Source organism: Rattus norvegicus, chromosome 16, assembly GCF_021556685.1.
Source record: "Rattus norvegicus strain SHRSP/BbbUtx chromosome 16, alternate assembly SHRSP_T2T, whole genome shotgun sequence".
Lineage (NCBI taxonomy): Eukaryota > Metazoa > Chordata > Mammalia > Rodentia > Muridae > Rattus > Rattus norvegicus.
Window position 1 is genome coordinate 86,118,273 of NC_141549.1, and position 26,694 is coordinate 86,144,966.

The 26,694-nt window shown below is 50.0% G+C and overlaps 1 protein-coding gene and 1 long non-coding RNA gene across 2 annotated transcripts; one reads left to right on the forward strand and one right to left on the reverse strand.

The window, feature by feature from the left end:
- Nucleotides 1-183: 183 nt before the first annotated feature.
- On the reverse strand, nucleotides 184-1,915 carry LOC102553902 (uncharacterized). Its single transcript, XR_015640481.1, has 3 exons — nucleotides 1,671-1,915; nucleotides 975-1,102; nucleotides 184-845 (listed from the first exon to the last, which is right to left on the reverse strand). It is a non-coding gene; the product is annotated as an uncharacterized LOC102553902 (long non-coding RNA).
- Nucleotides 1,678-25,862, forward strand: Rab20 (RAB20, member RAS oncogene family). Its single transcript, NM_001109535.1, has 2 exons — nucleotides 1,678-2,031; nucleotides 24,739-25,862. The coding sequence occupies exons 1-2, from the start codon at nucleotides 1,860-1,862 to the stop codon at nucleotides 25,263-25,265; spliced, it is 699 nt and encodes a 232-aa protein (NP_001103005.1). The 5' UTR covers nucleotides 1,678-1,859; the 3' UTR covers nucleotides 25,266-25,862.
- The last annotated feature ends 832 nt before the right edge of the window (nucleotides 25,863-26,694 follow it).

The following is a 26,694-nucleotide window of genomic DNA, read 5'->3' on the forward strand; positions in this document are numbered from 1 at the left end:
TCCACTGAGTACTCCTCTGGTTGTTTTCTAAGCACCTGCTTTTGTTTTGACAGCCTTCCAATGTGTGTATCCCTGGCTGTCCTGGAACTCACTCTGTAGACCGTGCTGGCCTCCAGCTCAGAGGTCTGCCTACCTCTGTCCACCCTGCCCCGAGTGCTGGGATTAAAAGAGTAAACCGTTACATCTGGCTTTCATGCTGTTTTATTTTTAAGTATTTGGTTTTGTTTAACTTTATCACCATTGGGAAGTAGCCTCTCCCAGTTAATATATCATGAAAGTCTGAGAAAGAAGAACCCTGGACACCAGAAGATCCTCACGCTGCCCACATGTTGAAGGGGTAGGACAGGGAGGTGGGGGGTAGAGACTCTTGCTACTCCCTGACCTTAGTTTAGATATTTACACAGAACCCATACATTTCTCTTTCTCAGCCTCTGGGGACAGGTCGTCTAGTTACTTCCCCTGTAACTTTCATGCAACTAGCCCATAATAAATTGGAAGTAACTTAAATTTCCCTGGGAGGGGGTGCGGAGAGGTGGGGCGGCTAGCAGAAGCCTGAGACTCACAGGGAGCTGTTTTCACGGTCTGGTGAGCCTTCCACGCCCCAGAACGTACTCTTCCACCCCATTCCCAAGAGCATTGGTCCTCAGCTCTCAGGCAGGGTGCTTGAGGCTTTGCTTCGCCTCAGTGGAATCTCGCACCTGTGCAGGGAGAAGCTCCTAGGAGAGTCATCTTCCCTTTAAGGAAGCAGGACCGGCTGGGCTTTACCCAGCGCCAGGTAACTCCTCCGCCTCCCTCCGTGTACTTCAGCCGCTGGAGGAAGATTTTGAACGCATTTCAAGGGTTCTCTGTAATAGGAGAAAGGGAAGCTTTTTCTAGCAGTCACTGCAAATGCAAAGTAAGTTTTCCCGTTCTGAACAGCAACTGTTCTCCATTGCCGCACAAAGGTTTCTTGCAGAAGTAAAAAGCGAACCCACCTAGCAGGTATCTCCCAGCGCCCGCCTCCTCCACGTCCTCCCTTAAATCTTAGCCGATTTCTAAGGGACATTCCTAGCCAGGCAAACTCTCCATCTGTGTGCGAGGAACCAAGGTGCACCGAGGAGAGCTGGGCAGGGGAAGAGAAGTGAAACAGTCGAGGGTGACTGTGACCAGGCAAACACCAGGTCCTGGGCCGCTCTGTGCCAACCCAGGCTGTTGGAGGAACTCGAACGTCCAAGCATGGAAACACACAGGCTTTCTAAGGGTGAAAGCGGTACTGTGATCCTGCTAGAGTTGGGGGTTCAGGAAGAGGGGGGCTGGCGTGGGTTGGGCCAGTGGAGAGGGGTTCCAGAAAAGGACTGGCTGGGCTGGAGAAGGGCTTGAGGGAGAAGGGATGGGAAGGAGTTGAGGGCGGGAGGCAGGGGCCAGAACTCTGAGAAAGGCACAAAAATAAAGGAGGAACGGAGTTTGGGATTACAGGGACGCAGGAGGGTGCTTGAGGGAGGAGGAATGTGGAAGAATGGGGAGTGGGCGTGGGGCTGAGAGTTAGCAGGCGGAAAGGGGGAATTTGGGAGAGGAGAGATAGGAATAGGGACGTGGCAGAGGTGATGGGGAGTGTGGAAGAGGCTTGGGAGAAGACTGGGGCGGGACCTGGGCCGCCCAGGGGGCGTGGGGTGGGCGTGGTGGCTGGGCACCTCACGTGGTCGCAGGGCTGAGTTCACTGTCGAGTACAGAGCGGTGGAGCGCTTCCTCTCCGGAACTTCAGCGCGTTCGGACCTCAGGCCAGTGCCACTAGAGTTCTGGATTCCTAGAGGCCGGGGTCCGCGTTCCCTGGCATCCTGGACTGGTGACCGAGAAGCGCAGGGGCCACCTCCTCCGCGGCTATGCGGAAGCCGGATGGGAAGATCGTGCTGCTGGGGGACATGAACGTGGGTAAAACGTCCTTGCTGCAGCGCTACATGGAGCGTCGCTTCCCGGACACGGTCAGCACCGTGGGCGGCGCCTTCTACCTGAAGCAGTGGCGCTCCTTCAACATCTCTATATGGGACACCGCAGGTGAGGGCTGCGTCCCCGGGCAGGCTGTCTTCGGGGCTCCGCGGGGTGGAGGAGTCGTCTATGGGCAGACGCAGGGTCTTCACCTTGGGCTGTCACACTCATTGCCCCTCTGTTCCCACTTGCCTTGCTTTGCTGACGGAGAAAAATCTCCAGTTGAGCAGCACTCTGTGCGTCTTCGTGAAGATCCAGGTTACTCTGGAAGGGATCCCCAGTCAGTACGGACTCCTCCCGCGTCTTAGGAGCTTTAATGTCCCCCTCAGGGTGCCCACCTTCCTTTGGTGTACAAAGCAGCCATGGGAGTTGAGCAGCGCTGCTATTACTGACCCCTTTATGAACGAGGAAACTGAGGTAGAGATCGTTGGATCACTCTGCTGGATGTAAGGCGACTGGGAAGTTGGAATCGCCTGGTCTCTCCGACTCACGACTCACGGTTTATTTACCAAGTGCTGGGTCTTGGCTGGTGCGCAAGTCACGTGGGTGGAATAGCTTCCTGTACTGACATTTTTAAGATAGGTAGTGAATTATTTTTAGTGCGTGTACAGCTTCGTTTTGGACTTTCCAGATTAGTTTGTTTCTGTCTTCTTCCTTTTCCATGACAAAGAAATAGGATACTTTAAGTGAAACAAACAAACCCGGAAACAGTATGGTATAGTTTCAGGGAGAGAGGTTTCCAATATCTGAAACTCCCAAGTTCTGACTTTTCATGTTGTTTAAAAAGTGATGTACTCAAAAAGTTTTGCTCCTAATCCCGGACTCCTTGTCTCGGGCATATCAATGTGTTGGATATGTAATACATTCTGGTTAAAGCTGAGTTAGTGAACAGCCACCGTGGGAAATGGACTGCTTCCCTCTTTCCCTGTCTTTCCTCTGACTCTGGTCTTTTCTCTGGGTTCCAGGCAAAGCCTCCGTTTTTTTCGCCGCCCCCCCCCCCCCCCATGAACCTAATCTCCTAGAGTCACGACTAGTCAGACCCTGGACTCCTTTCCCAGCCTCGGACTGAGCTCCTCCTCTTTGCTAGGTTTAACAGGCTTGCCTGCTGCTCCTGGTTTATGAGGGGAGAAAGCAGAATGGTCAGCTTTCTCCACACCTCTCAATGTTTCTGGAATAGCCATAGATGTGTGGCCACAGCACAGGGTTCCTATTTCCCCCCAGGGCATGAAGTAGCAGTTTCAATTTGATGGGTGGAGCCACTTTCCCCATCAAGGATATGATGAATCCGGATTCTTGTTCACCAGAGGATTTTGTAACACTGCTGATGTGCCGCCCTGAGAGAGCTTGCCTTCGTGGGGGTGGGAGCAGCTCAACTCATTTCCCCGCCTCCTTGGCTGCTTTTGTGTTCCTGGAAGCCTAAGTGTGAAGGCAGATGACTGGAGCCTTGCCGGGTGGTTAGACCCCCTTCTCCACATTCCTGATGTCTGTGTACACATGCTCAGGGGAACAAGGTACAGAGTCAACAGTGGTCCATGTCACCAACTTTGTGCCTGCTTTGCTGGAGACTTCCGGTCTGCCAGTCACTTACAGGGAGCAGAGAAGAGGGGTTGATATTGTTCAGGATTCTGTGTGGAATGTGTAGGCTAAAGGGTTACCTTTCCCGCCCCGTGTACTGTTTAAAATCCCTGCCCTTTCCCCAGTTGACCTTTAGCAGAGCAGACCAAAACTAGCTTGCCGGGACAGGCAGGTGAGGTGGTGGCCGGTACACACCAGTGAGGGCTTTGGGACTGCAGTCGTCAGAGCCTTAGCACTTAGTTAGTTTGTGTTTGACTCCTGACAAAGCCGAAGCTGAATGCCTTGCACCTGGAGCGTGCTGGGTGTGGCTGAGGTGGAGGGAGGAGCTTGCTGGCTCCTTAGGCACCTCGGTGCAGAATCCTCAGAAGTAGCCCAGCGGCAGGCAAGTGGGGTACAGTGGTTACTCGAACCTCTTTCTAAAGTGCTCTGATAGAGAGAGGGGGCACTCACCCCTTGTGGTATGCTCATGGAGGCTCAGAGCTGCCAACGGGATGGGGATGTTACCTGCTATTAGCGAATAGATACCAAGCATCATTCACATCCTGAGTTCTGCTTCTGGCCCAGACCTGTGCACAGCAGGGGCCGAACAGGCTAAACAGCTGCTGGGGGCACTCAGTTGTGGCTTCTTTAAGATTTATTTATTTATTTTATGTGAGTACACTGTAGCTGTCTTCATATACACCAGAAGAGGGCATCGGATCCCACTACAGATGGTTGTGAGCCACCATGTGGTTGCTGGGAATTGAACTCAGGACTTCTGGAAGAGCAGTCGGTGCTCTTAACCGCTGAGCCATCTCTCCAGCCCAGTTGTGGCTTCTTGAAAAGACAGTCCCAGTTGGGCTCGTTGACTGTTTACATGCCCTCATACAGGGGTGGGGGAGGGTGTGGGGAGGGGATGGAGGAGGTGTGGGGGAGGGGATGAAGGAGGGGTGGGGGGTTTGAGACCTGTACTTGAGTATCCAGCTGCTCCCTGCCACCTGTTGCATGAAACCGATTTAACTGTATGTGGCTTCCAGATAGGCAAGAATATATATATATATGAGGGGAGACTAGGAGGACTCCATAAATGTAGGTAACACTCACCTAGAGCTCTGTAAGGAAGCCCAATAGCCTCATTGGTTGCCCAGAGAATCCTGCCTTGGCTTGTCCTTGGGACCTTAGGGGGACGAAGGAATTTTAGTAATAACAGGCAACTCGGTTGCTGGTCTTTGAGCTTCGGGTTCCAGAAGAGGGGAATTGAAAAGCGTGAGACTGAGTTTCTCACCAATCTCAGATCTGTTTGGAAGACAATACAGCAGAATGAGAAAGTGGCCCGTGGGCCAGCGCTGACCGATGCGGCGGCGGCGGCGGGGGGGGGGGGGGGGGGAGGGGGGGGCGTTCCTCATGTGTTGTCCTAACTCTTTCTGACTGTCCTCTCCAGGTCACCCGCCTCCCCCATCCCCTCATTCCAGGTGCAGGACCATTGCAGATGAGCTTGGGAAAGCATTTCAGAACCTCAGCTCAGACCCAGGTCCTGGTCCCTCATCCGGGCTCAGCCAAGTCTCAGCTCCCTTGTATGGTGGTGTTGGTACCGCTGGTGCTCCTGGGAGTTGGGGATTTTGGAATAGAACAAATGGCTTTTGCTTGTGGGAAGGGTCAGTGGGATGCAGGTGTGTGGGAGTGAAAGGGCATCTCTCTCCCTTGAACCCTGGATTGAGGGTCCCGTTTTCCAGGAGCACTCCTGGTTCTGAGGTTAGCAGTCTGGAAGACTTTTTAGGTGGGCTGTGGACAGGGATGGGAGGTACCCCACTTGTCAGCTTCAGCACCCGGGGGCAGGTTTCTTGTTGCATTTCCCCTTTGTCACAGGGTGAGGTCTGGCAGATGCTGTCATAGGTACTTTGGAATCTCCCAGACATCAGGCTGTGTGGCCACCTTTTGTGCCTTAGAAGACAACGTGATTTCCTCAGAGCCCAAGGCTTTTGTAACTTAAAAGTTCCATAACTGCTGGGCAGGGCAGCCTGACTGGCAGACTCAGAGGGCTTTGTGACTAGCCTTTGTTCACAGACTTTCTCTCTCATCCAGTAAATATGCACAGAAGTGGAAGGCGCGGGTTACAGGAAACTAGAAGTTTGATGTGTTTGCTTTTGAGAACTCCAGGTGTATTTACCACACGCATTTTGTGGAATGCTCAAAGACTATTAGAATTAAAAAAAACCTCACGCACATGGTTTTTCTCTCTGTGTGTGTGTGTGCATGCATGTGCGTGTGTATGTGTGTGTGTGTATGTATGTGTGCAACTGCATGTGTGCATGCATGTCACGAGTGTGTGTGTGTGCATGCACATGTGTGTAGATAGGCATGCACACCACAATGTCATATGCAGGTCAGAGGACAACTCTGTGGTGTTGTTTTTCTCCTTCCATGGTGGCCTTTGGGGACGAACACATATCATCAGCCTTGCACACCCACTGCGCCATCTTGCCAGCCTCAGGTTATTAGAACTTTACTGAAACTCTCGAGCCTGGAAGCTTTCTAAGTGGGCCATTCTCTTGAAAAACTGCTGCCCTGAGTGGGATGAAATGACCAGGTGTGAAATGCAGCTCCCTTGGGTGCTTTATGCACTACTCAGGGAGCAGAGTCTCGATGTTGCCGGGTCACTAAAGTGCGGCGCTGTCACTGAACTTGGCTAGCTAAGGGTCCCGTTCCGTATTCTGTGGACCGGCTTTCTTCTTTAGTTACAGATTACTTCATGATATTTTGCCTGACTGCAGTCTGTGTACCATGTGCATGCCGTGCCCGCAGAGCTCAGAGGAGGGCATTGAGTCTGGAGTTATGGACCCTTGGGAGTCACCGTGTGGGTGACAGGAATTGAATACAAGTCGTAGGGAAGAGCAGCCAGTGCTTTTAACCTCTGCGTCCTTCCAGCCCCTTCCTTATTTAGTTTTAAAAGTGTTTAACTTACCATCCACGTTCACAGACGTAGCCTCTTGTGCAAGTAGTTTTCACTGATTGGAAGTGAATGTCCTTGGGTGAAGGTCTGGGATGATGATGATGATGTATGCGTGGGAGGGGGCATTTTAGCTCCTGTCAGCATCTGGGATCCTTTGCCTTCCTCCCCACAATCTTCCAAGGCCAACACAACATAACGCCCCTTTCAGGGCAGGCGCCTTTTCCCTAGAATGTGCCCTAATCACTCTCCCTTCTTCCCAGTCAAGGGCCCTGGCAGACTGCAGCCTGATTCTTATCTGCAGGGGGTTTACGCACTGAGGAAGTGACTGGGTTGGAATCTGAGATGGAGAACTGCCTCAGGGTTTGTGGACTGAATCACCACTCCCTGCTGTGCTACTCCCAGACTGACAGCATTCTGAAGAGTGGGAGGAAGACTTGCTCCGAGTGTGTGTGTGTGTGTGTGTGTGTGTGTGTGTGTGTGTGTGCTAGGTGTGCTAGGTGTGCTAGTGCATATATAGACTGCGGAATGTGCATGTCACGTATGGGAGCCGGAGGGGTGCAGTTAAAAACCACTCCTCCTTAAGGCTTCTTGTCACACAACTAATTGGAGGAATGTGTCAAATACCTCAGCACTCTTCTCTCATTGTATGCTCTTCCCAATCACGCTCCTTTTTTGAGCGTCTCCTGTACCGTGCCCTGCATGGCCACGGGACAGGCTACCTCCTCATGCTGTGCAGGGGCCCAACCAGACTGAAGACTGTGCCCTGCACTGAGGCCAGCCCTGCAGCCAACTCCTGGTGCGTGGAGTCCTGGAGACAGAGGCACATTGTCTTAGTCCTGTGCCACAAAGTTCAGAACATGCTGTGTAAGGACCTGGCTTGGCAAGGCTGATCCTGTGAAGCTCGAAGTGCTTGCTGTCTGTGTCACAGCACAGATGCATGCCTGTCCCAGAGACGAACGCTGTCGGCGAGAGTGTCACAGTGTGGAGGGCATGATGTGTCTCAGTAAGACAGCAGCTGGAGAACTTTGTAACTGCTCGGGAGGCCACCGGCTCATAGCTTTCTTGGAATGGCTGTTTCACTTCCTGGACACAGGCAGGGAGCTGCCCTCCACTCACAGCTGCACACAGACTCGGTGCTGAACGCTGAAGGCAGAGCTTGAGGGCAGCCCAGCCTTCATGGCTTAGTGGGAAGAGGTGAAAGCTTTTCTCTAAGAAAGACTCCAATCAAGATAATACTAGGAGTGCTCACCACAGCTACAAGGCAAGAAAAAAAAGTGTTAACTATGGAAAGGGAGATGTGAAATGGTCCTTGTCTGCAGACACCGTGCGTTTGTGTACAAAGAAAAGTCTAATGGTTACAAAAACCTGTTAGGGCTGTCAGACACACATAGTAAAGTTTCAGGACACCAAACAGAATGTAGTGAGGACACGGCTCCTCCAGGGTGTGGCTGAGGAGAAGGTCTTTATTGTAGATGTGAGGCAGAGTCCAGCCAGAGTCCAGGGCAGGAAGAGAAGGTGGTGGACAGTACAGTGAACTGGGCTGTGAGAGGAGAGAGAGAGAGAGAGAGAGAGAGAGAGAGAGAGAGAGAGAGATGTGTGTTGGGGGGAACAGGAGGACCAAGACAGAGAGACATAGAGAGGGGAGGAGACAGAAAGGACAAGGAGAGAGGGGAGCAGAAAGTGGTTGTTTTTAGAATAGCATCAAAAATAAACCAAATATTGGAAACAGATTTAATCAAGGAGGGAAAAGATCTGTGACGTGAAACCAAAGTACTTCTGACAGAAACTGAAGAAGGTAGAAATGCACAACGGGGCTCACGCGTCTGTGCCTGGTGAGACTATCGCTGAAATGTCAATACTAAAAGTGATCTACAGATTCAATTCCCATGCTATTTTTTTTTTTCTTCACAAAAGTAGGACAAAATCCCCCCTCCGCCCAAATTTCGGTAGAACTCCAATGATCTGGAATAGCCAAAGCGATCAGGTCAAGAATAGTGCTGGGGACTTCACACCAGTTCCCTTCAAAACATACCACAAACAGGAGCAAACAAGTCTGAAACCAGGCACACCGAGCGTGGCAGGGCGCCCAGGGTGAACTCACGCATTGGTGGCCAGTTGATATTTAACGAAGGCCAGGGCATAATGGGGAAGCGGGGGAGGCTTTTCTTTAGTGAAATTGAGAAAGTGGCTGCCCCGTGTGGGAATAGGAAACCGTATACTTCTCAAACACCCGGCAAAAAATGCACAGACGCAGGACCCACAGCTGAGATGAGGACGTGGGGAAAGGGACTCCAGACCGTTCCAGGGAACTTGTATTTTTACCTTTTTGTGGTCCTCAAGCAAAACCAGGCAGGGACTACAGAGATGGTTCTGTAGGTAAGGACCCTTGCTTTACATGTATGAGGGGCTGATTTTGGAAGCTCTCACATGAGAAACCTGGCGTGACTGTGTGGTCCCCTGTAACCCCGTGCTGGGGTAAAAGTGGTGTAAAAGACAAAGGACTTCTGGGGTTCAGACTGGCTGGAAACCAGCAAATTCAGCTTCAGTGAGAGAGAGACTCTGTTTCAAAGCAGTGGGGGAAGATATCCGTGGTTTTTCTCCAACAGCCACACAGGCGAGGGTGCACCAACCACACCCCTCGCTCAACACAACACACAAATTAATAGGACAATGAGCTTCTTGCACATGGACCACTTTGCCATCCAGAGACCGAGGCCGCATTCGTGCTGGGTGTGCACTGACCACAGTTCTGGGCCCTTTGCTCTCGTCTGCCTCTTTCTATCCATCAGAACTGGTGACCTGCTGCTTGCCTAGCCACATTTTCTACAGAGATTGCAAAACACATTCCAGACTTTATTAATTTCAAATCTGATTAACTCGGGTTAGCCGTAGTGATACCTATGAAAGTGCCTCTTCTATTCAGAGACTGGAACTTTCGTTGGCCTCACAGCCCAGTGGACAACAGGTTTTGAGTGACATCCTGCTGTGTAGTCAGCCTGTGATTTGTCTCCTGTGTGGCTTTGGCTGGCCTGGAACTCACTGTGTAGACCAGGCTTGTCTACAAATTCCCAGAGGTCCGCCTGTCTCTGCCTTGTGAATGTTGGCATTAAAGATGTGCACCACCACAGCTCTGCCTGACCTATGGACTTAACCTATCTTTAGGAGGACAATGTGGGCTGGAGAGATGCTCAGTAAGAGCTCTGCTGCTCTTCCAGAGGTGCTGAGTTCAAATCCCAGCAACCACATACATGGTGGCTCACAACCATCTGGAATTAGATCTGATGCCCTCTTCTTGTGTGTCTGAAGACAGCTATAGTGTACTTATATACAATTAATAAACTTAAAAAAAAAGACAGTGTAACAGCCAACCTTACCTGTCTTGGATTTCTCCCAGAATCTTTAAGGCCAAAACTAATGCACAGCTAGCTCTTAAGTTGTATACTCTTCTGCGTCCGTCCCTGGCCTGGAGAAGCGCGAGTGTGTGTGCGTGTGTGTGAGTGTGTGTGCGTGTGTGTGCGTGCGTGTGTGTGTGTGTGTGTGTGTGTGCGCGTGTGTATGTGCTGTGATCTCTTGTTGAAGACAACCAGAGGGATTTTTTTTTTAATTTAAAGATCAATTAATCCCTGGTAAAATGCTGGTAAAGATTTCTCTCACTTCTGTCCCATGTGATGCTTTCTTTAACAAATAAACAAAAATCAAATGGTTTTTTAGTTGAAATAGAGTTACATCATCTCCCCTCCCTTTCCTCACTCCAGCTCCCCCCTCAAACCCCTCCCATGTCCCCCTCTGTCAAGTAGATGGTCTCTTTGTCTTTTTTTTTTTTTTTTTCCGGAGCTGGGGACCGAACCCAGGGCCTTGCGCTTCCTAGGTAAGCGCTCTACCACTGAGCTAAATCCCCAGCCCCCTCTTTGTCTTTTATTATATCTGTTACATATATGTATATATATATGCATACATATACATATACATATACATATATATATATATATATATATATATATATATATATATATATATATATATATATATATACAGACTGCTGGGTCTGTTTTGTTGTCTGGGTGTATACGGTTTCAAGGCTGACCACTCTGCAATGGACAACCAGGAGGGCTCATGCCAGCAAGGCCAGTTCTTCTCCCAGAGCCTGTAGGTCTTTATTCAGTGGTGTGACCCTGGGAGAGCGTCCTCCTGCAGGGCTAATATGCCCATCGATGTTGCTATTGCTCTGGTCTTGGTTATACAACTGTTTCTAGGACAGGCTGTCTGGTGGCAAGACTTCCTTATATTCTGGCTCTTAAAGAAAACCTCTGTCCTCTCTTCTGTGATCTCTGTTAGCCATAGATGCTGGATTGTGATGTAGGCATGTCTGTTGGGGGTCAGGTCCCCATGGTCCATTGATCTCTGTTTGAGACAGTGTTTGCTATAAAGAGAGGTATTTTTTCCCCTAAGGGAGAGGTTGTAGTTACACTTATAGGTGGGTATAAGCATAAACTTCAGAAGGTAGCAAGCAAGAAATTCTGCTGGTCTAGCAAAGGGCTAGTAATAGATTCTTCTCTAAGGCCCATGGCCTCACTCGCCCTGGGAAACTGCTGTGGCTTCTAGTTCCAGGCATGGTTTTCCTCCTGCTAAGTCCAATCAGACAGCTGTTGGTTACCACCGACGTGTACCAACTCTTGTACCTTTAATTCTATCTCACTATGCCGCTAATTATCATGGCCCACAGGTGTTGCCGCTGGAAAGCACTGTTTAATTGCCTCCCCCTGTTGGCCGCTTGCATAGTGGTTTCTGGAGCCTTGGAAGCCAGAATACAGGGAAGAGGCTTTCAGGTCAGATCCAGTTCCAATCATCAAAGTCCCATGTCCTGAGTGTCTTCAGCAGCAGGGGCTGATTCTGAACCTCTGACTGGTAACCAAGGGGCACACTGATGATACTCTGTATCATCTTCAGAGTCCCTTAGGCTACCCTGATCAATCATTTGAAAGGAGGTTTTCTATGTGTGTCATTGCATTTTTTATTTTTATTTTTGTTGTTGTTAGCTGATGATTCTCATGGAAAGCATTATCAGCCCAAGCAGACAAATTTCCTTTTCTATGTCTGTACCCACCCCCCCTCCCTCTCACTCTCTCTCCCCCTCCCATCCCCTTCCGCTCCCCCTCCCCCTCCCCCTCTCCCTCCCTCCCATACACATGCACACACATACATACATACACGTATACTTACATGTATCATATATACTTTTAGGTACATATAAAATAATATGATATTATGATATATTATAAACACAGAGCAAAGTCCTTTGTTAGGGACAGATGGGATGAAAGGAGAGAAGTGAAAATTCAACCTTAGGCCCACTCTCCATCCATCAAACTAATCCTCGGGGAGTGCTTAGTTCTCGCTCGGACCGCAGTGCATGCTGGTCTTCTGAAGTGGTCATCATCAGCCAGAGTGTGCTGGCTCCTCATCCGTTAACCTTACACAAGCTGGAGACATCTGGGCAGGGAAATCCTGATTGAGAGGATGCCATCAGATTGACTGCGGGCAAGTCTGTGGGGGCAATTTCTTGGCTAATGATTGGTGTGGATGAGACTAGACTGGGGGTGCACTCCCTGGGGGGTGCGGGTGGTCCTGAGCTGTATAAAAAAGCAAGCATGTCGAACAGGCCGTGGGGAGAAAGCCGGTAAGCAGCGTGGTAAGCAGTGTTCCTCTGTGGTCTCCGAGACCTTGAGACCTTGCCTTTAGTCTCTGCCCTGCTCTGCCTTCGGGATGAACAGTCTGTAAGCAGTCGGGTGAATTTAACTCTTTCCTCCCTCGGTTTCCTTTGGACCTGATAGTTATCCCAACCATGGAGTCCCAACTAAGAGCAGAGTGGGGAGGGATCACACCATCTGTCTTAGGGTTTCACGGCTCTGAAGAGACACCATGACCAAGGCAACTTTTATAGAGGACAATGTTTAATTGAGGCTGGCTTATACTCTCAGAGGTTTCGTCCATTATCGTCAAGATTGGAAGCATGGCAGGCAGCATCCAGAGAGACGTGATGCTGGAGAAGGAGCCGAGTTCTACATCTTAACCAGGAGGAGGCTCTTGTCTGAAGCTTGGGCACTAGGAAAGCTGTCTGCCTACACAGTGACCCACTTCCTTCAACTATGCCACACCTATTCCAACAAGGCCACACGTCCTAATAGTGCCACTTCCCATGGGCCAAGCATTTTTCAAACCACCACACCATCTAATTTTCCCGGGGTTGGTAGCTGTTGGTTTTATATATGTTATAGAGTTTGGAAATTCTGGTATAATAACATACCCAAATTTACCAGTGTAATCTGTGGGGTGTGCGCACATACATTTGTGCTGTTCTGCAATCATCACCAGCTCCAGATTCTCCCCCTGACGCTGGAGGATGAATCTAGGGCCTCGAGCTGGCACAAGATGGGAGGCACTGTCTACCAAGCTCCACCCTTCACACTCCCTACCCTCCAGAAAGTTTCAATCTTCTGGAAATGTACATCTTCTTGTTGGCCTCCTGTTGCTTCTCCCCAGCCCCTGGCAAGCACGATCTACCCTCTATCACAGTGAGTCTGAGAGTTTTAGGTATTTATTTTAAAATTTTACTTCTGCATACATCCTAATAATATGTATATATATATTTAAATATTTTCTAACTTTACTCAGAAATAATTTTTTAAAAGATTTATTTATTATTTTTTTTTCTTTTTCTTTTTTTCGGAGCTGGGGACTGAACCCAGGGCCTTGTGCTTGCTAGGCAAGCGCTCTACCACTGAGCTAAATCCCCAACCCCTTATTATTTAATATATATGCATACACTGTAGCTATCTTCAGACACACCAGAAGAAGGCATCAGTCCCACTATAGATGGTTGTGAGCCACCATGTGGTTGCTGGGAATTGAACTTAAGTCCTATGGAAGAGCATTCAGTGCTCTTAACCTCTGAGCCATCTCTTCAGCCCCTAATGTTATATTTTAACATGATAATGAGTTCTTATAAAATACTCAAATACTTAGTGGATGTACTTTGCAGGGGTCCTGTGGGAGCACAGCCCTCCTGCTGCTTAAATGACAGGTGAGTGAATGCAAGTTCTTTCTCAGGAAAGGGCTGAATAGGTTAGCCCCAGGGATGGTACTGATGGGAAAATGCTTGTATGTTTCACAGAGGGCTTTGTAAGCTGCAGAAGGAAGTTCTTCCAGTCAGCAAAGACCTTAGCGTTCTGGGATGTCTGCAGAGGGATCGTGCACCATTGGAGGCTCTTCTGAATAATGCACTTGAAGAAAACCCCTTCTAGATTCTTCTTAATGTGGTTCATTCCTGTGGTCCAGTCTTGACTTTGAAGCAGGTTAAAACTTGTTTGGCGCTGACTTTAGCTTCCTGCTTTAATAAGCAGACTTGCAAGAGGTTGGATTTTTATTTGTTAATCTCCTCTGAGAATCAGTGGCCAGCAGGCCACACAGTGCCTATTGAAGGAAAACCGGAGGGAGTCTCTATGAGGGCTTTTGTGCCCCCAGGGCAGTCTGTTATGCAAGTGTGTTTTTCCTGGATGGAAAGAACCTCTCTTTTCTTTGCATTATTTGGTGTTACTGGGTTACCCTCAGCAAATTCTTGCTTGAACACACATGGTTCAGGCGACAGTGATGATCTGGGTGACAATATGATATTGTGTGTTTCACTATGAAATACAGCCTGCCTCCCGGAGCGTACCCTGTCTTCTGAGATCGTGCCTTCTGTGGTTTTACCTCTTCACGTGCTGGCTTTGGGTGACCACGGTCGGGCGTTTCAGACAGGTTCAGCTTAGCTGTTCCCATAGAGTGGTAAATCCAGTCCTAAGTGTCAGATTCTCATTTCATCTCCAGTGTATGCCCTGTCTCTTGCTCCTCCACCTCTGTCCATGTCACCTGTGGGAGAAAGAGTCCACGCTTTAAGCGAGGCTTTGTGGGTTTGCCTGACCTGCTATTTCTTGAGACCGTGACATACCAACATTCTTTTATCATTTTTTTATGCATGTATGTGTGTGCGAGAGCGTGCTGTACGATTGTGTGAGGTGGACATGGGGTTCTTCTTTAGATTTTGAGGCAGGGTCTCTCGCTGAACCCAGGGCTCACCACAAACTGGCCAGCGCACCCCAGGGATCGGCCAGTCTTCCTTTTAGGTGCCAGGGTCACAGAAGCACGTTGCCATACCTGGCTTTGTCATTTGGGTTCTGGGTCATCCGAACTCAGGTCTTCCTGCTTGTGGGCAAGTGCTTCATTGACAGAGCCATTCCCAAGGCCACCAGCCTTCTCCCTCCTGACATCTCTGTTCTCGACTAGGACCTGAGGTTGGCAGTGTGCATGGTATGAGGATCAGGGACCTGAACTCTGACTGTAGCCTGCCCTACTGCTATTATGGCTGTGGCTCCTGTGACCATAGCCCGGCACTGGTTCGCACGCTTTAATGCCCTAGGTTCTGTGGGGGCCACGCTGAGTCAGTGCAGGTCACCTGACCCCTCACAGGCCTCAGGGCAGCTTCTGTCCCCACCATGCAGCTAGGGAGTCTTGCTTTGACCTATAGGTCCTTAGTCTCTTGCACAGCTGTTAGACCCCATCTTCCTTGTGTTTGTCAAGAGTGATAAAGAAGCAGAGTCCGCTCTTTATTTCTCAGGAAGTCAGAAGGGAGGGCAAAGGTGGTTCCTTCTAGTGGCCTTGGATCGGGCTTAAGGTTGAGAAACAAAGTCACATGCTGATGTCTCTGGGATCTCTGTACTTGGGTAAGTCCTATGCTCAGGAAGTGAGTGGCTTTGCTGACCTGGTTCAGGGGGTAGCATTTGGGTTTTGTGACGCAAGACCAGTGTCATGTGATCCATTCTTACCAACTTCTCTTGTTCATTGAAGTCTGTGATTGGCTTGGCTTGATTTGGAAGGTGGGAAAAGAGATGGCTGGGCTGGGAGCAAGGAACACCCCCTTGCCCATCTGACCCATGTACATGGTGGCGGCACTGAGGAAAAGGAAGTGTGATTGTCGACTGGTTCATGGTTTCTGATTTCCTGATGAGGGTGAAGGGTGGCGGCCTCCAGTCTAGGCCTGAGTAGCCCAGGGCTGCTTTGGGGAGTTTCATACAGTCTGTGGCTTACCACAATAGAAACTTATTCTCTCGAAGTTCTGGAGTTGGATGTCTGAAGTCCAGGTGCCTGTGGCTGTCTTCACCACAGAGCAAAAACCAAATGTCTCTTTCCTCTGGGGGATCTCCACAGTCCTGTCCCCAGACCTTGCCATTCCTCTGTGTGTCTGACCCTCCTCTTCTTGCATGACCATGGCTCACAGCCTGCTGTGACGAGATCTTAGCTAATCGTAGTCCCCACAGAAGGTCACAGACACAGGGTAGGGATGAGGACTTGGATTATCTTCTAGGGGCCTAGCTGAACCCACATTACTGACCACAGTGTAAATTTATCTATTTTTGGACATGAGTGGTACTGTCCTGGCCTTCTGCTCATCTTTCAAGAAGGAAGCGAAAGTCAGGGCTCGGTGTCAGGCTTCCGAGAAGTCACAGTGTCCTGGGTGGCACTTCTGATCTGGGGCTGAGAACAGTGTGGTCAAATGGTCAGACATCGCCTGACCTGCTCTGGTACCCACCAGAATACCTGTGCCCAGAGCATGGGGTGGGGCTTCCTGGTTATCCATGGAGTCTCACTAGTTACCCATGATGAATGGAAGGAAGGGCTGTGAGGTGCTGGGACAGACAGGACAGTTAGAAGATTCCAGGGGACTGGGATTACAGGCATCTGTGGCTCGGCTTGTGATCAAGAAGTGGGCAGAGATACAGGCTTGATTGGCACCTGACTATGAGGGTTGGGAGGACTGAAGATGCTGGTGCTGTTTTCTCCTCAGCGTCCTCCCTGTGATGAGGGAGCACCCCTTGGTCCTGGGAACTGGGCACTACACAGAGGGTGGGCAGGTGTGTGCGGCCTCTGCCTTAGAGAATTTAAGTCCATCTGTGCTGCTTAAGCACGCCACAGTCACGTGTGAACTGAACAGTGGAGTTGTCACATGGAGTAAGATACACTCCAGTCTAGAAGCAGTGGCCCAGACAAAGCACACACGGTCTCAGTAACTTTCTGTGGACTATATATAGAAGTGGAGATATAAGTTATGCTGGTCAAATAAAGTATAAATCAAGATAAACACGGCCTTTAGTTTTCCGTGTGTGTGTGTGTGTGTGTGTGTGTGTGTGTGTGTGTGTGTATGCATGTGTTTTGCATGTGTTTGTATGTTTGCACATGCATGTATGTGCACTGCATATGTATCTAGAGGCCAGAGGTCAGCCTCAGGGGCTGGACCTCAGGACGTGGTTCACCTTGTTTTTGAGACAGGCATTCTCACTGACCCGGAACTTGCTGAGCTGGGGAGGCTGCGGTCAGACTCCAAAATCCTCCTGTCTTCCCAGCACACCCTGGCATCATACCTGAGTTCTGGGGTCAGACTCAGTCCTCGTGTTTGTACAGTAGTCACGTCACTGGCTGAGCCATCGATCTACGCTCTTAAACTGAAGTGTATGGGGTTGGGGATAGCTTTGGTGCTATTGTTGTTGGATGGTGCTGGTCACCCAGTGATTACGAATAACAGGAACCATTTAAGAACCATTTGTAGCGCGTTGTTTCCCATGATCAACCATAGTGTCCAGGGAGGAATGAGCAAGTGTTAATCACTTGGGTTTAAATGGTTCGAGGAGCCTGGAGTTGGAGGGGACCAAGAGATGGTTGAGGGCATTTTGGGACACACAAGGTTTCATGGGCAGATGGCTGGAGCAGGTCCTGCTGGGGAAGAGGAGGGTAAGACTACAAAGGGGCAATGGGATGGGGGTGGGAATAGGGGTGGGAGTTGGGGGAGGTTTGAGGCCAGGCTGGAAAGGGGCAACAGGAGGGGCTTTGGATGCCAGGCGAGTGTTGCAGCCATTGGCCTTGGCATGGGGGCCGCTCACCTGGAAAGGCCCTCTGGGTACAGAGCCATGGTTCTGGTGATCCGGTTCCAGTGCAGATGGCCTGGAGGCTGGTTTTGATGGTTTTCTGGTGAGTGTCGGGCAGGCGGCACGAAGACAGGGCCACCTATGTGACCTATGGACTTGTATCCAGCCTTCTCAGGATTCAGATTTGTGTGTTCAGACGGGGGACCGAGAACCTGCCTGTGTCTGCCTGACACTTCAGTGATTTGACACCAGGCTGAGAGCCACCTCCCAGATGACATCTGGGGCAGAGAAAGGTGGCTTCGAAAGTACTGGGCTCTGGAAACAACCGTGACAGAGAACCACAGATGAGTGGAATCAAGCTGCAGGCCCTTTCCTCTCAGTTGCAGAGGCTGGTGGTATGAACGAGGTCTCAACCAGTGACCAATCTTCTTAGCGCTGTGACCCTTTAACACAGTTCCTCATGTTGCGGTGACCCACAACCCTGACGTCATCTCTGTGGCTATTCCTTGATAGTAATTTTGCTACTGTTATGAATCACAATGTAAATATCTGTGTTTTCCAGTGGTCTCAGATGACCCCTGTGAAAGGACCAGTTGACTTCCAAAGGAATTGTAACCCACAATTCCTAGTATGGACCAGTGGATGGGTCACTCCAGTCTATGTCTTCAGGGTCACAGGGTCTTCTCTTTCTGTGCGTGTTTTCTGTGGACACTTGGAATAGGATTTAAGGCCCCTTGGGACAATTCAGAAAACTTTCTAGACCCTAACTTTATTTCCTGACCAGGTTCTATACGTGGGTTCTGGGGATGAGGGTGGGATGTGTCTTTGGATTTATGATGTAGAAAATTCCCTTTCTCGGGACAAAGGCTTAAAGGATAAGAAAAGAGGAGGAAGTCACTTAAAAACCCAGCAAACAGCTCAGACTTTAGATTCCTTGTTATAGTTTCCATCACCGTAAACCCCTTCAGTTGTGAAGTGTGGTCCCACACTCGAGGCTGGCTGCTGCTCCTACCTTTCCTTTCGGGGGCCTCATGTTGAGCTCTGGAGGTGGAACCAGTGTTGGACAGATACCAAGCTCTGTGGTTCCTCAGACTTTCTAGGCTGAGGGGAGTCTGTGTGTGCTTCAGGGGATTTCCACCATTGGCTTTTTCAGCAGAAACCACCAGCTGGGTCAGGAGGTCAGGAAGACACTGCCAATGGGGATGTGGTCAGTGGGGGATGGGTCACCATTGTATGACTGCGACGGGACACAAGGGTCAAGGCAACTCTTCTGAAAGGAAGCGTTTAGCGGGGGGCTTGCTTACAGCTTTGGAAGTTTAGTTTGTTATCATTATGGTGGTGAGGGCATGGTGCTGTGCAGGCAAGCATGGTGTTGGAGCTGTCATGTCAGATGGGCTGCCTGAGGGTCCAGGGCCCCCCACCTCAGGCAGTATATACAGAGTGTGGACATACTATATCCTGACCCACGGGGAGAGAAAGACACACTGGTGTGGACTTTTGAAGCATCAAAGCTCACCTCCTAGGAGTACACGCTTCTTCCAAGTAGGTCACAACTTCTAATTCTTTTAATCCTTCTAATCCTTTCAAACAGCTCCACTCCCTGGCGACTAGGTACTCAAATATATGAACCTGTGAGGGCCACTCTCATTCGAACATCACACGGGGCATCACATGGGGTGTATGAGGGTCTAGTCACCCCAGAAACTGCAGCTCTCTGAGGCGTTGCCTCTGTGTGTGTGTTGGGAGTGGACCTGGATGGGTGGTCTAGAGATGATGTACCAGAAAGGCAGGGTGCTGAGACCACTTACCCTTCATGGGGCACCTCCGCGGTTGGCACCTTTTATGCTGAGGCACAAGTCTTGTGTAGCCAAAACGTTACTCTAGTAGTATTAGGCCCTTCCCTCAGGGACTAGCTCAGGTTGAGATCCAAGGAGGACACCTAGATGTCTGCCCGGGTGTTGGGAACTTCCTAGGGGATTCCTGAGCATCCCCGGTTAGGTGTTAGGTCCCGGTTCATCTGAAGCAGTGTCAGAGGAACAACCGGATATCATTGGACCCAACCCTGCCTGTGACCTGTCTGAGGTGGTTTGTGCCGTGACCTACTACAAGGGAGATCGTCAGTGGTACTATTTGCTTGCTGTCTTTAGAGACAGGATCTCTTTACTATGTAGTCCTGGCTGCTCTCTGAGCTGCCTGTGTAGACCAGGCTAGCCTTGAGCTCACGGAGATGTACCTAAGTGCTGATGTGCCTGAGGATCCTTCTGGGTTCTGAGATTCAGGGTGAATGTTATCACATCTTCGATACTGTTCCCTTAGAGAAGCCCTGGGGCACGGAGGAGTCTCAGATAAAGCCCATTGGTGGGCCTGTGGCCTGCTACCCCATACTCCGTATATACTGCCTGAGGTGGGGACAGTGGGCCCTCAGGCAGCCCACCTCATGAACCTAGAGCAGTGGTTCCCAACCTTCCTAGTGCTGTGGCCCTTTAAATACAGTTCTTTGTGTTGCGGTGACCCTCCTGAAGTAAAATTGTTTCCGTTGCTACTTCATAGCTGTAATTTTGCTACTGTTGTGAATCCTAACGTAAACATCTGTGCTTTCTGATGGTCTTAGGTGTCTCCTGTGACGGAGCTGTTCAATCTCAAAGGCATTGAGACCCACAGGTTGAGAACCACTGACCCAGGGAGACATGTGGCCCCCCTTTTTTCCTTGTTGCATGAAGATTTCACGATTTGGTTTTGCAAACATTCCTGGAGAGCCATGACTTCCACGGAGCATCCCAGCATCAGATAGTTTAAAAACAGATGCAGATGATAACGTTCTCGATCTCGTGTACCGAAGGTTAATGGCTGGCTCTAAATGCTTAAAATTCATTGGACTTCATGAAGTGGAACTCAGATAACCTTTCTAGCAACACTTGTGTGTTGAACTGGAAAACACGGGGGTAATCAAGATTTCATGAAAAACAGAAAGTATACACGAAGGCGTGTCACAGGCTGAGCCACACAGGTCTCTGAGGCTGGACTCTTGGCTCTGACCTGTGTCCTTATCCCCACCTCTGCTTCTCTGGCCCTTTTGGGCTATCCTTTTTGTTTACACACTGTCACAGGGATTCTGGCAGCTCCCAGCTAATAGGCTATGGGACTGCATGTGGTAGAGCTCGCTTGACAAAATTCCCTTTTTCTCTGGGCTTGCCCAGAGCTTGTAGACGTGATCTGAGCCTCATGTTTCAGCAGCTACTTAAGAAAATGTGTTTGTTTTCTCTGGTTCTGGGTAATGGAACCCAGGCGGGTGCCTCAGTGCTGGCTGCACATTGTGTCCATCCGTGTGGATCCTCGGTAATTTTGAAAGCGCCACCCCCCTGCGCCCTACTCTTTGAGAGTAAACGGGCAGGGCTGTATGAGATTTCTGCAGGATAAACCATCACATTCAGGGATATGGAACACAGAAGTAAAAATCACAGATGTTTGGACTCAAAGACTGTTTGGCTGTGAGGACTGGGGAATGGGGTAGAGAATTGTTTTCAGGGCCCTGGGAGCTGACCTGGATTACTGTAGGGCATTTCCCCAGGCTTGCCTCTGGGCCTTTTTAACCCTTTTCAAACACTGAATGGGAGAAGCACCGGGATTGGGGAGAAACCCATCCTCAAGAACTAGGGAGACACAGGGCGTGGGTCGGCTGGCCAGGTGACCAGCCAGACGCAGAGACCGTTTGCCGATGTGCGTCTGAGGAAGTAGAGCCTGACTGCGAGTATGGTACTCCTCCTCGAGGGGTGAGGGATAGGAGTCAAACTCTTAATTTATTGATCACATGCTAGGTCTGGTGCTAACCTGTTTACCAGGGTGAATTCATTCTGTTTTCTCAACCACCCCTTGACAGGTGCTACCACATTTCAGCAGCGGGGAAACTTAGACTTAGTGCTAAGAGGCCTGCCGGGCACAGGGACTTTCTGTGTAAATTTGGAATCCCCAGGAAGTAGTCAGATGTTGGTCACCAATGCCCGTGTTCAGGGAGGAGGCCTTGACACACTGCCTGTGGTATTAGCTTAGTTCTCAAGGACCCAGGGATCCAATGGGGAGGAGGCAGGGTAGGGAGGATGAAATGCCCTTGCCTTATCAGAAGGAGGCCTCAGGACCCGCTCAAGCCCGCCTGCCGGTGCACAAATTCCAGGATGCAGATGAGAAATGTTACCTTTGAAGGCAGAGAGTTTGGAAAAGCTGGTAAGGTAGAAAGACACCTTGCCATCCCGTTTCTCTGCTTTGTCTCAATGACTGGGGTCTCCTGCATGGTGCCTTCTTCCGAGATCATCTTGCAATGGGCACTGCCCACATTCGTACCACCTGAGGGTCCTGTTAGTCACGGGGAGACCTAGAGATCTGAGTGTGAAGACTATTGAGGAAGTTCATCTGATTTTCTGATGTCATAATATGATGTCATAATATGATGTCATTATATGATGTCATTATATGATGTCATACTATGACAGGCTGGTTCATCAGCCCCCTCTCTGCTACCTCCCGGGTTCTCTGTCTCATGTCTCCTACTTCCTTCAGTGTTTGCGTTATTCATTTTATATAATTACTGTTTACTTTCCAAAGGCAATTCTTACTTTTTTCGGGACAGGGTCTTGCTGTGGAGCCCAGGTTAGCCTACAACTGGCAAACCGTCCATTCCAGTTCTCCAAGGGTTGGACTACAGGCATGTGCTGCCACTTCAAACCTCCAGTCAGGCAGACTTATCTAGGACAGAAGCTTTTTGGGGCGTGGGTGTTAATACAATTCTTTCTTTGTCCTTAGTGAACTATGTTACAGAGACTTGAAAAGAATTCCTTCACGGCTGGTGGAATGTCCTCTCTGTGTGCTTGTGGCTGTGCTCCTGTGGAGTCTGTGCTTCAATGGAGGAGCTGAGAGTTGTACCTTTTCATCGGAAGGCTGCTAGTGGAAGGCTCACTTCCAGGCAGCTAGGGGGAGGGTCTTAAGCCCACGCCCACAGTGACATGCCTACTCCAACAAGCCACACCCACTCCACCAGGGTCACACCCACTCCAACAGGGCCACACCCACTCCAACAAGCCACACCCACTCCACCAGGGTCACACCCACTCCAACAGGGCCACACCCACTAATAGTGCCACTCCCTGGGCCGAGTATATACAAACCATCACAAACATAACACCTCAGTGGGATGAGCCCAACCTTTCCTCAGATAATAGATTAAATGGCATTAGCTACAGACGAAGGCAGGCAGCAGCTCTGAACTACAGTTGTCTGGAGGTGTTTAAAGATTATTATTGACCTTGGCAAAGTAGTGTTGGGAGGCAGAGGCAGCTGAATCTCTGTGAGTTCAAAGGCAGCCTGGTCTACATAGCAAGTTCCAGGCCAGCCCAGTGATAGAAACATGGTGAGATCCTGTCTAAAAAAAAAAACAAACAAACAAGCAACAAGCCCCATACAGTTGGTATGCATTTTTATTGGTATATATTTTACTATCACCATGGTAACTGTCTAAGTCCCTTTCCCTGTTGCTGGGCTAGTCACCCTGACAAAAGCAACGTAAAGGAGAAGGGGTTTATTTCAACTCACTGTTCAAGGGTTCAGTTCATCACGGTGGGCAGTCAGGGCAGCAGGAAGTAGTTGGTCACATGACATCCACAGTACCAGAGAGTGATGAAGGCACCTGCCCCTCACCTCTCTCTCTCTCCATTATACAGTGCAGGGACCCAGCCAGGGAAGGAGCTGCCCACGTGGATGGTCATCCCACCTGAGTTAAACCACAGTCAGAGGCCCATCTCCTGGTGATTCTAGATCCTGTCAAGTTGATAGCACAAACCCCACTGTAACGAGATCCAAGCTTAGGTGGAATTGCAACTGTGACTTTGAAGTGGTTACATTGTGTTTTTTGCACTGTTGGTGGGATGGAACATCCGGTTGTGATGATAAGGGCTCACCACAAGCAAGCACTTGTGGTAGTGGAGTGCAGCACCATAGCTCTCCCTATCTCACATCGCTGCTTCCCGAGTGTGTCCCCATGTCAGCACAAATGTTGCAGATGTAAGAACACTTCTGAGCCATGGAGGGCTGGGATCCTCACCCATTGATTACAAACCATCACATTTCCTCCGTCTGATCTGACTGGGCCATTGCAGAGTGTGACACAGACTGTGGCTGTTAGAGACTCACTGTGGGGCTATATAGCTCAGTGGTGGGTGCTCACTTCACATCTACAAGGTCCTGGGTCCATTCCTAGTATTATACACGCACCCCAAATCAAGACTAATGTGGTCAGCATTGTTGTAAATTTTTAAAATTTTATGTGTATCGGTGTTTTGCCTGCATGTATGTCTGTGTACCATTAGTGTGCCTGGTACCTGCTGGGGACAAAAGAGGGTATCGGATCCCCTGGAACTGGAGTATGTGTGATTAGGACCAACATGAGGGTGCTGTGAATTGAACCCAGGTCCTCTGGAAGAGCAGCCGGTGCTTTTGGCCACTGAGGCATCTCCCAAGTCCTGGGAGCCTTGTGTTTTAAGCACAGTTTGTGTGTGTGTGTGTGTGTGTGTGTGTGTGTGTGTGTGTGTGTGTGTGTGTGAGAGAGAGAGAGAGAGAGAGAGAGAGAGAGAGAGAGAGAGAGGTGAGCACGTATAGGTCCAGGCTTGCACAGAGGCCAGAATAAGACATCTATCCAGTGTTCTACTCTATTATTGTTCATTTTAGTCCCTTGAGATGGGGTCTTGCACTGAATCTGGAGCTAGGACAGTGGCTAGCAAGCCCTGGCAACTATCTTTCTCCCTGCCACAGGGCTAGGTTTATAAGTTTGCCTTTTTTTTTTTTTGAGACAGGGTCTCAGTATGTAACCCCTGCTAGCCTGGAAATCTCAGAGATCTGCCCTATTCTGGCCCCCAAGTGCTCCTGAGGATTAACGACATATGCCACCACTCATGATTATAGATATCTTTTTACACAGGCGTGGGGATTTGAACTCAGGTCCTCAAAGCATCTTGTTTTATAGTGAGAAAACGCAGCCACTCTCTGATCAGGAGACACCTGTGTGTCCCTTGTCCTGAATACTGACAATGGTGTATGGTTAGGTGGTGACAGTGGTAGTGTGAGAACTGCTTCTGGTATCTGGGGTGGAGCATCCGGCTTTAACTGGATGTGCGGTCCTGCTCAGTCACCTGGACCAGCTTTATGTGGGCATTGGTGTCTCAGTCTCCTGCCCTGGCCTCCTAAACCCTGTGGGGGCAGGGAGACCCTGAGCACAGTTTGGTGGTGGCATATCCTGAGATGAATAGTCATCTTTCTCTCGTTTCTTCCTGCCAGGGCGGGAGCAGTTCCACGGTCTGGGCTCCATGTACTGCCGGGGAGCGGCCGCTATTATCCTTACCTACGATGTGAACAACCCACAGAGCCTGTTTGAGCTGGAGGACAGATTCCTGGGCCTGACAGAAACAGCCAACAATGACTGCCTATTTGCCATTGTGGGGAACAAAGTAGACCTGACCACGGAGCGTGGCCCGGAGGGCGGGGAGAAGGATCAGGCCTCTGGGAAGACAGGCAGCTGTGTCTCCTCCAAGGTACCCAAGCAGGTGCATCCGGAGGATGCGATGGCCCTTTACAAGAAGATCCTGAAGTACAAGATGTTAGACGAGAGGGAGATGCCGGGTGCCGAGCAAATGTGCTTTGAGACCAGCGCCAAGACCGGACACAACGTGGACCTCCTCTTTGAAACCTTGTTCGACCTGGTGGTACCTATGATCACTCGGCAGAAGGCTGAGGAGTCGTCTCCGATTGTGGATATAACCATCTGCAAAGCACCCAAACAGACTCGATCTGGGTGCTGTGCCTAATGGCAGGAGGTCTGTCTTGTCATGTGCTATGTGTGGGAGCCATTGGGCTAAGAAGTCACACAGTGCTGTGTTCAGAGGAAAATGGACGAATGACCACCAGCTGCTGATACAGGCCACAGGACCCAGTGACCTCTGGGCATCTGGAGGTGGCACTCAAACCTTCTGTGGAGCCAGCCTGGTGCCACCACATCTACTGCCCTTTGCATTCATCTGTCATACCATCTCAGAGCCTGCAGTCTGAGGTCCCGCCTTGAACTGGTCTTGACTTGCTAAGTCACTACATCCTGCACCCCGTCTGTTCTCAGAGGCCTGTCTCCACTGTGATTCATATATGGTCTTCCTGTTTGATACCCGTACCTTGATGTGTTATGATGATGATGACTCTCCATGTTTAATTTATATAAATCAGGAACAGCTGTTTTTATACTGGATGAAGCCAGATGGGCTATACATTATTAAAAAATTGATTTGGGGGAAAAGCCTTGTTATTGGGAATGTTTATTTGAACCACAGGAGATTCCTTAATCCTGGGAGGGGTGGGAGAGTGATTGGGGGCAGGGGTGGTTACCACGAACCTGTGGTTAAATGTGGCAGTGAATCTCTCTCTTGAAAGTTTCGTTCAGTCCTTATTGATTCCAGGATATTTGGATGAATCTTTTACCAAGTTGTCTGGACCGCCTGAACTGTAGTGGTGGCTACACTCACAGCTTTGATCCTGATCTGATCTGACTCCCCACCCCCACCGTCCCAAGTCAAAACCCCTTTGTGGTTTTCCTGTGGGTGGTGAGGTAGCCGCTCTGCAAGAAGCTGACAGGCAAACATGGGAGACAATGACGCCTGTGTTCCTAGAAATTCATTGAGAGCAAGCAGGCAGAAACTGGGGCTCCATGAGGCAGAGAGGCCAGCACAGTGTGGGTGGGTTTTGCTAACGCTGCTGAAAGCCCATGTCTTTGTTGGTCCTGTTGTTGCAGGCCTGAGTGGCCTTCCCCGCAAAGCCTGTATCTTTCAGATGAGACACAATGTTGCACCTGCCATGGAGCGTGGGCACCGTCAAGGCTTCCTCCTGCTGAAGCCACGGCAGAACACCCACACTCAGTTTCACAATAGCTTGTCAAAAACTGAAAGTGAGTCTGCTTCCCACTGAAATGTCTGGAGCACCCCAATAGAGGCAGAAGCTGTACTTCCTGTCCTCGAGATGGATCTTGGCCAGTAACACGTCTGGGAAATGTGTGACTCAGAGAGCCTGGGGTCATTCTTTTGACACTTCAGAGTGAAACTGTGGTCACATGACGTGGCTTTTGCTGTTCCGGTTTAAGGTCCTGGATGGGCAGGTGACTTCCCAGGGTCCTTCATGGTATTCTCTTTTTTGAGTCCTGTCTGCACTGAGTTTCCCAGCTGCCGTCTTCTTGAATGGCCCAGGGGGTTGGTA

Excerpts from the sequence above, each read along its gene's own strand:
- Rab20 (NM_001109535.1), top strand. The coding sequence starts at position 1,860 with ATGCGGAAGCCGGATGGGAAGATCGTGCTGCTGGGGGACATGAACGTG. Across the intron at positions 2,032-24,738 it reads CTCTATATGGGACACCGCAG|GGCGGGAGCAGTTCCACGGT; the intron begins GTGAGGGCTGCG and ends TCTTCCTGCCAG.